Source organism: Orycteropus afer, unplaced genomic scaffold (genome assembly GCF_000298275.1).
Source record: "Orycteropus afer afer isolate SDZICR_OR568_19922 unplaced genomic scaffold, OryAfe1.0 scaffold00054, whole genome shotgun sequence".
Classification (NCBI taxonomy): domain Eukaryota; kingdom Metazoa; phylum Chordata; class Mammalia; order Tubulidentata; family Orycteropodidae; genus Orycteropus; species Orycteropus afer.
In genome coordinates, this window is record NW_006921641.1 from 4273875 (window position 1) to 4282728 (window position 8854).

The 8854-nt window shown below is 39.9% G+C and overlaps 1 protein-coding gene across 1 annotated transcript in view; it reads right to left on the reverse strand.

Moving 5' to 3' along the window:
• The window catches only part of SPAST (spastin), a 161182-nt gene that overhangs the window by 91446 nt on the left and 60882 nt on the right, over positions 1 to 8854 (reverse strand). Inside the window, exon 3 of the mRNA XM_042780684.1 lies at positions 5780 to 5863. Within this exon, the coding sequence (XP_042636618.1) occupies positions 5780 to 5863 (84 nt within the window). The remainder of the gene's footprint in view (positions 1 to 5779; positions 5864 to 8854) is intronic.

The following is an 8854-nucleotide window of genomic DNA, read 5'->3' on the forward strand; positions in this document are numbered from 1 at the left end:
TGTGATTTATAGTTTTCTTCCCAAGTTTAGAACAGTCCGTTCTATCTTGTAGTTGCCTTGACTTCCCTACCATCTACAAGTTCTGTAACGACACAGTTTTATTCCTCTTTTTGGTTTGAGTTGTCCTCATTTGTCAATTGATGTCTCCGGTTCCCTCTTCACAATCTTGTAGGCTTCTTTACTTTGGATAGTTCCATAGCTGGGTTGGTTTCTGGGTTATGTCATCATGTGTGTTAATGGTCAGTTGTTGTTGGCTGTTGTTGCTTCTCTGTCCAAAGGACTCCCTTTAGCATCTCTTGAAAGGTGGGTCTGGTTTTAATAAATGCCCTTAATTTCTGCTTATCTGGAAATGTCCTAATTTCACCATCATATTTGAGGGATAATTTTGCTGGGTACATAATACTTGGTTGGAAATTTTTCTTTTTCAGGGTTTTTATATATGCCATCCCATTGTCTTCTCACCTGCATGGTTTCTGTCGAGAAATCCAACCTTAGTCTTATTGGTTGCCCCTTGTAGGGAAATTTTTGTTTTTCCCATGCTTTCAGGATTCTTTCTTTGTCTTTGGTCTTGGTTAGCTTGATGATGATATGTCTTGGTGATTTTCTTTTGGGGGTCTATCCTGTTTGGGGTTCGCTGGACTTCCTGAATGGATATAGTCTCATCTTTCATCATACCAGGAAAATTATCTTCCAACAAATCTTTGATAATTTTCTCTGTGGTTTTATTATTCTCTTCCTGTCCTGGAATTCCGATCACACGTAGGTTATTCCCTTTGATGGTCTCCCACGTGAACCTTAGGCTTTCTTCATTTTGTCCTGATCTTTTTTCTGCTTGATCCCTTTCCAAAGAAGTGTACAGGTATTTGCCTTCAATATCACCAATTGTGTCTTCCACTGATTCATTCTGCTCCTTTGCCCATTCAATGTCTTATCTATTTCTGAAAATTTAGTATTAATCTCCTGGATTTGTGTGTGTAGATTTTTGTATCATTTCTAATTTTTTATTTATTTTGTCATTTTGTTCTTGAATTGTCTTTTGAAATTGTTCTAGGGTTTTCTCTGATCTGTTTCTCAATTCTTTGAAGATACCTAAATATAATTCTTTTGAATTCCTTATCAGGGAGTTCCAATGCTGCATCTTCCTCAGGGATGTGTTTTGGGGTCTGTATCCTGGTCTCTTGTTTCTCCTGCTTCTTTGTGTGGACTGTGATGCTCTGTTGTCTCCAAGGCCTTGTGATATTTTTGTGTTTATATTTAATTGGTGATTGTATGTTGGAGTGACTTGCCCATGATTTTTGTTTTCTTTGTATGTTATCTACGCAAGCAGCGTACTGTGCTGTGCTCCTCTATTCACCAGGTGACAGCACTTAAACGCTCACCACCTGTTTCCTTTCCTGTTATCAGTCTTTCATAAGTCCCTGCTGTCCTTGGCAAATAGAGCCTATTGTTAGGTCCCTGAAATCCGAATGAGAATGCTAACACTTTAAAATCCAAAACAGCTACCACTTGTAAAGGTTCAAAATGGCTACACCCTCAGTCACATTAAATATCCAAAATGGCCACTGCTTATAAACATTCAAAATGGCTGCACCCTCGGTTACTTTAAATATACAAAATGGCTGTCACATGCAAACAATCAAAATGGCTGTGTCTTCTGGACAGCAGAAAGTCAATAGCTCAGGTTTTCTCCCTCCCTGCTATTTCCCTTCTTAGTCATTGGTCACCAGCGCGGTCATCACTGCAGCCCTTGGTGACCAGGACTGATCTTTAGGTCAATTTTCAGGTCCCAACACCACTGGGAGATATTCAGGCTGTTGGTCCTGTCAGAGTAGCTGACAGTCTGCAGCTCCGACAGTCTCTACTCACTGTTTTCATCCAGGTTTTTCCACTAGTTCCTTTCAAAACTCAGGGCTCCAGGATTAGCTTCTGTATCCCTGTCCATTGGTTTTTCTTTTCTTTGTTGAAGAGGGTCTGTGTCACTTGTCTGCCTATTCCTCCACCTTACCAGAATGAACCATGATATTTTAAGTTTCTCTGGTGGCATAGTGGATAAGGTACTTGACTGCTGACCGGTAAGCCAGCAGTTCAAAGCCATTAGCTGCTCTGCAGAAAGACAGGATAATCTACTTCCATAAAGATTTAGACCTTGGAAACCCAATGGGGGTTGCTATGGGTTGGAAATGACTCGATGGCAGTAAGTTTGGTTTGGTTTATTAATAATTAAAAGATAAACAATAATTTATATATGAACTCTTCTCATCTTTACTGGAGGTTGCATACTCTCAAAGCAGTCTAGATGGGGTACTCCCAGGATCAGGCTTCCCAATCTCCTATCCTATCTGGCACTCCATTTTTGAAGAGCTCTTTTTTATAGCCAACACATAATACATAAAATATGCTTTACTACTCAACTGTAGTAGTACAGATCTTTTTTTATTGTCTTTGATTCATTCTTAGACTTTCTGAAGTCTTGGAAAAGACAGGAATATATTGATTCGCCCTTTCCTATATGCTCCCCCTGCCCCGGCCAAAGTATTATTTTTCATAGATGGGCACATAGCATTTTTTGAGAAAGACAACACCAAACCAAATCAGTTGCCACTGAGTCAATTCTGACTCATGGCGACCGTGTGCATATGAGAGTAGAACTGTCTTCCACGGGGTTTTCAATGGTCGGTATTTTGGAAAGGGACCACCAAGTTTTCCTTCTGAGGTTCCTCTGAGTAGACTTGAACCTCCCACCCTTTCAGTTAGCAACGGAGCATATTAACTTAACCATTTGCACCATCCAGGCATGCCACTGAGGATAACGATAGCAACTTTTGCTTTGTCTTCAAAACATCACCAATATTAATTTCTTTTATGCCTAGTTTCATGTTAGATTACTTACCTTCTGTTTGCCCTCTAATATCACAAATAAGAAATTACAGTATTATTGAAACACAAGTATATAACTGACAACACGATTCCAATTTTTATCTTATCACAACTTTAAATGAAAGATAAGAAGACCACTCTTATTGAATTTTAAACATGTTACAAAGTGTTTTTCCAAAATCAGACTTAGTTTTACATTGTTAATCTCATTACTTGATACTTAGTGTGCATAATGAAAGGCAATTTAGCTCAAAAACATAAAAAGCAGCAATTAGAACAATTCCATAATTATTTCCACAACAGCCTTTAGTATACTATTTCATTATATTTAAAACAACAGCAACCTTTACTTCGGTAAAACACAATCCTGGCAACCACAGTGGGAACACTGCCTTACTAGCCATTTGAAAGCAATCAGAGCTGTTTATTAACTATGTGGAGGAAAAAAATCCTACAAACACAATGATCGTACAAGAAAGAAAACACATACACATGCATGCATGTGTATGTGTTTATTTTTCCCAAAAGCAGAAGATTACAGTTAAGGAGATGGACAAAAGCCAACATTTTCTGAGTGCCTTCTATGAGTTAGGTTTCTTCAATAATTCAATGGTCCCAAAATATGAAGAGATAAATATTATCTATTGCCTCATATGACAAATGACATAAAGACATACCAAATAATTTACCCCAAATCACAAAGCTACAAATAAATAAGGTCTGCTTGCCTACCAAGTATCTATATCACACAAAACTCTAGTAGGATCACTAAAGTCTATTGCTTGTGGCCAGTTTTGTTCCACTTTGTTTTAAATTTAACAGAATTTAACAACAAAAATGTAGCAACCTCCACCACCACCATCAAACAGCAGATGAGACGTTTCTCTTTATAGACAAATTCCAGCTATTTAATGCTGAGGGAATGACAAAATTATACTGTCATTAGACATCAGTCATCAACTGTTGCTGACCTCACAAGAATATGGAAGAACTACTTATTGATGGCAGAACATACAACCACTTTGAAGTAGTTCTGCTGTTACAAATTAAGTATTTACTTTCAATCTATCAAAGCTCTAGATCCAACTACTAATTTACAGGGAGAACAGAGCATGTTAAGTTACCATCTGACACACACAGCAGAAATCAGACTGTTGGAATTACTGTGTGACAAATGACCTGGTTTCAGTAATATATAAATTGGAAGCAGAAGAAAAACAGATTAAAAGAGACAGAAGAAATATAACTACCGTTCATAACACATAGATCTTCTTATAACAATTTATAAAGTAGTAAAGTTATTAAACTATGAGACAATTAGAAATCTGAACAAAGACCAGTGGTTTTAGCTATACTCTTTTTTTTTTTTCAATATTAAAAGGAATTATTGGTTATTTTTAAAGTGTGATGATGGTATTTTGGTGATTTTGTTTGTAAAGAAGCCTTATAATTTACAAATACAATATAAAATACTTATACATGAAATGAAAAGACATCAGGAATTTGATTCAAATTAATAGGAAGTGGGTAGGGGAGTGGGTTGGGCATAGTTCTGAGCTAGCAATCTTTTTCTGCAAAGAAAAAACCAACCAAACTCACTGCTGTTGAGTCAGATCTCATAGCGATCCCTCCTTGGGTTTCCGACGCCATATCTCTGTGGAAGTACATTGCCCAGTCTTCCCTCCAAGGAGCGGCTGGTGGGTTTGAACCACCAGCCTTCCAGTTAGCAATCAAATGTCTTAGGGCCAGTACATACATGGTAAAACAAAGTAAATATTTTAGGCTTTGACGGCTGCATGGTCTCTGTTGTAACTACTCAACTTTGTCAATGTGGTTGCAGTAGTAAATTACTCAGTATGGCTTTTCTACCCATAAGTCATTGTAAACTCAGTGGTGGAATGAGCAACTGAGGAGCTCCTGATTGTAAATGTTATCCACCTGGGTTATTTCTGTTGGACATGGCACAAGGCAACGTTACAGGAGGCTCACTCTCAAGTATTTAGAATTCTGATGTTATGATTGGCTAGTTTGACCACTCTGCCGGGCTCAAAAGGAGGCCTCCAGAGGCAGAACTCTGACTGCTGGTTGAGAAAGACATGCTGTTGAAAGAGACATGTGCTCCTGAGACATGCGTTGCTGGGAAAGAGATGCAAGAGACATGCATTGCTGAGTGAGACACCAAGGGACCAGCACTGCTGGGAAAGAGACTGTGAGAGACTGTTGACTAAGGGACGGTGGGCTGGGAGAGAGACTGAGTGTTTTTCCTGAACTTGAATTGTAGCCTGGTGCTTCCCTAATAAATCCCATAACCTGTCAGTTCTGTGTGGCCACTGCAGCGAATTATCGAACCCAGGAGAGAGGTGGTGGGTGCTTTGGGAGGAACAGCTGGAGAAAGGGCTGGAGGGAGGCAGCATGTCTGGCCTGGCAGGAATAGGCCTTGGGCTATTGATGGTGATTCTGTCTTCCTCTTGTGGGATTAGAGAAGGTCAGAACATGTGGCCTCCTTGCCCTTTTTGCAGTGGTATAAAAGCAGCCATAAGCCATACATAAGAATGGGAGTGGCTGTGTGCCAATAAAACTTATTTATAAAAATAGCCAGAGAACTTGATTTGTCCACAGGCTGTAGTTTGCCAACCATGGCATAGATAAACAAGAATGTGTATGAGTTGATCATTATTAAAGCTGAGTTGTGTATAATTACGAGTTCACTATATTCTTCTGTCTACTTCTGTATATGCTAAAATTTTTCTACAAGTTTTTTTTTTTTTAAAAAAGGTCTATATCACATTTCCAGATCACTGATCTAGTTCCATCTAAACCTGAAAGTTGTGTTTTTTGTTTTTTACCAAAAGCACGTTTCAAATACATCTCATATTCAATTATACAATTCAGTAACTGATACCTAGAAGTTGTAAACGGTCCTTGGCCATAACCAAATTAGTCATCATTTTAGCTTGAAGGCGCCTAGCTCTTTCACATTGTTCACCTGAAAGAAACCAAGAAGAAAAAATTACTAAAATTATCTTTCTTTTTTATTTAAAAAAAAAAAAGAAAAAAAACTAATATAGTTTCAAGATATAATATCACCTCAACTCATGGAGAATCAAAGATTTTGCACAGAAATTAAGAAAATATTATTTTCCAATAATATCTACTAAAAAATCAGCTACAATTCATGATCATGGTTTCAGTCCTGCTGTTTATTTCATAGGAGCTCTGGTTGCATAGTGCCCAAGACATTTGACTGCTAACCAAAAGGCTGGTGGTTTGAACCAGCCACTCCCCAGAAAGAAGGTTGGGCAACCTATTTCCATAGTGATACCACCTCAGAAACCCAAGGAGAGGTCACTATGAGTTGGATAGACTTGATGGCAATGAGTTTGGTTTCTGGTTTTGGTTTATTTCATGGATTTCCTGAAGTTTTTATTTTTTAATTTTACGGATTCTGAGATTTATTTTTTCATATTTTTAAATCTCTGAAACTGGGATATATTTTACAGTCAGTACCAACTTACAAGTGCCATCAGCCAGGCTGGAGCCAGAACCCAGTTTGTCAGTGCCCGTGCACACACAAATTTGGTCACAGACATTAATACTGTTATTTTTACTTCCAAATAAGACTAAAAACCCAAACCCACTCTCAGAAAGTCATTTCTGCTTCCCAGTGACCCCTATTGGGTTTCCAAAGCAGTAAATCTTTATGGAAGTAGGCTGCCTCATCTTCCTTCTGTGGAGCAGTTGGCGGGTTTGAACCACCAACCTTCTGGTTAGTTATCAAATGCCTTAGGCACAGTGCCATCAGAGCTTCTTAAATAAGATTAAGACAATTTATTTGATAAAATTAAAATTCTAAGTAATAAAAGACAGTGTGGCATAGCTTGACATTGGTTTTCCTCTTAATGTTACAATAAAAGGCATTTTTAAATGAAATACCACTTTTCTTATAGCCAATTCATTTTCTTCTAATTCTTTTATGTACTTGACAAGAACAACAAATATATTTCAACATAATTCATAGTAATGCTTATAAGCTTATTGCGGTGTAGTAAATTACTTTGTATGGCTTTTCTACCCATAAGTCATTGTAACCTCAGTGGTAGAATGAGCAACTGAGGAGCTCCTGATTGTAAATGTTATCCACGTGGAGTATTTCTGTTGGGAGTGGCACAATACAATGTTCTGGGAGGTGACCACTCTCTCTCTTAGGTACTTAAGAGTTCTGATGCTATGATTGGCTAGTTTGGCCACTCTGCCGGGCTCAAAAGGAGGTCTCCTAGAGGCAGAACTCTCTCTTTGACTGCTGGTTGAAGAAGACACACCCCGGAAAGAGACACGTGCTGCTGGGAAAGAGATGCAAGAGACACACATTGCTGAGTGAGACACCGAGGGACCAGCACTGCTGGGAAAGAGACTGTGAGAGACTGTTGGCTGAGGGACGGTGGGCTGGGAGAGAGACTGAGTGTTCTTCCTGAACTCGAGTTGTAGCCTAGTGCTTCCCTAATAAACCCTGTAATCTGTGAGTTCTGTGTGGCCACTGCAGTGAATTATCGAACCCAGGAGAGAGGTGGTGGGTGCTTTGGGAGGAACGGTTGGTGAAAGGGCTGGAGGGAGGCAGCATGTCTGGCCTTGTAGGAATAGGCCTTGGGTTACTGCTGGTAATCCTATCTTCCTCTTGTAAGGTTAGAGGAGGTCGGAACATGTTGCCTCCTTGCCGTTTTTGCACTTATGATAGTCTCAAAGGGCCAAACCCCCATATTTACTTCTACTCTATTCTCTTTTATATAGGAGGCCAAAAGCTAGAAAATTAAGTGTAGTGAAATGAGTTATATGGCCTTTTGCCTTGGTGCTTTTTAAAAACAGCTTGACAAATCTTTACCTAAGCCCCAAGGAGTTACTTTTCCCCTGGCTTCCACCCCACAGAATTTGTCACATTTTTCCAGGTTGAATGACATTTCCTGGGTAAGTTGTAAACAACTTGGTTTGACACTTCTTGTCTGGTCCTGTGCTACAGCCTGTCCTGTGATTGATATGCACCTTATAGGGATTGGGCAACAGACTACGCAAATGAGGTGAATTGTAACCCAGATGCACCTAATATGCAAATAAAGTGTCTGTGGACTACCAAGAGGGGATTGGTCAGTTCTGGTCCTGGTGGGAGGGCCAGGCCTTGAAATTTATGAGGGGTTTGTATATACATACACAGCCAACCCCACATAGTTTGTCAGACAGAAAGAAGCAAGAAGAGAAGCAGCAAGAAGAAGCAGAGAGAAAGAAAGGAGACAAGGAACTTCCCACAAGAGCTGTTACACCGATCAAAGGCTATAACACCAAAGACAGCAAGTGCCAGGAAGGAGCACAGTGACAGAGCCAATGGCATCAGGCCAGATATGGTCCCAGAGCTGGTGGTGATGTATGGTAGGGCCAAGAGGAGCCCATCCTGAGGGGACTAAGATAAGGCCTACATGGTTGAAATGAGCTAAGAGAGCTGTCCTGCACTGAAGAAGGGAGACTTTGCCTATGATTTCTGAACCCGATTCCTCAGTTGTAGCTTGTTAATCCTGATCCTGAGTTGTACCCTGTTATTTAATAAACCACTTAACTGTAAGTATGGACTGTTCTGTGTGGCCACTGGAATGAACTGTTGAATCCAGAAGAGAAGGAGAGAGTGCCATGGGGAAGGACAGCTGGTGTCAGAATTGGTAAAAAGGCTGGAGGACGGAGGTATGTCTGATCTCCACCTCATGGGAATCAGCTTTGGGCTGATCCTAGCTAGGCATTATTCCTCCTGAAGTTAGGCAACTTCTGATGGCACTACTACTGATACTATTACTGCTATCTAGATTAAACAAGTAGTCAAAATAAAAAGGGAAGAGGAAAGCAGTAGAGTAATTGTTGTTGTTGTTATGTGCCGTCGAGTCGGCCCCGACTCATAGCGACCCCTCCTTGGGTTTCCGAGGCAGTATCACTACGGAAGTAG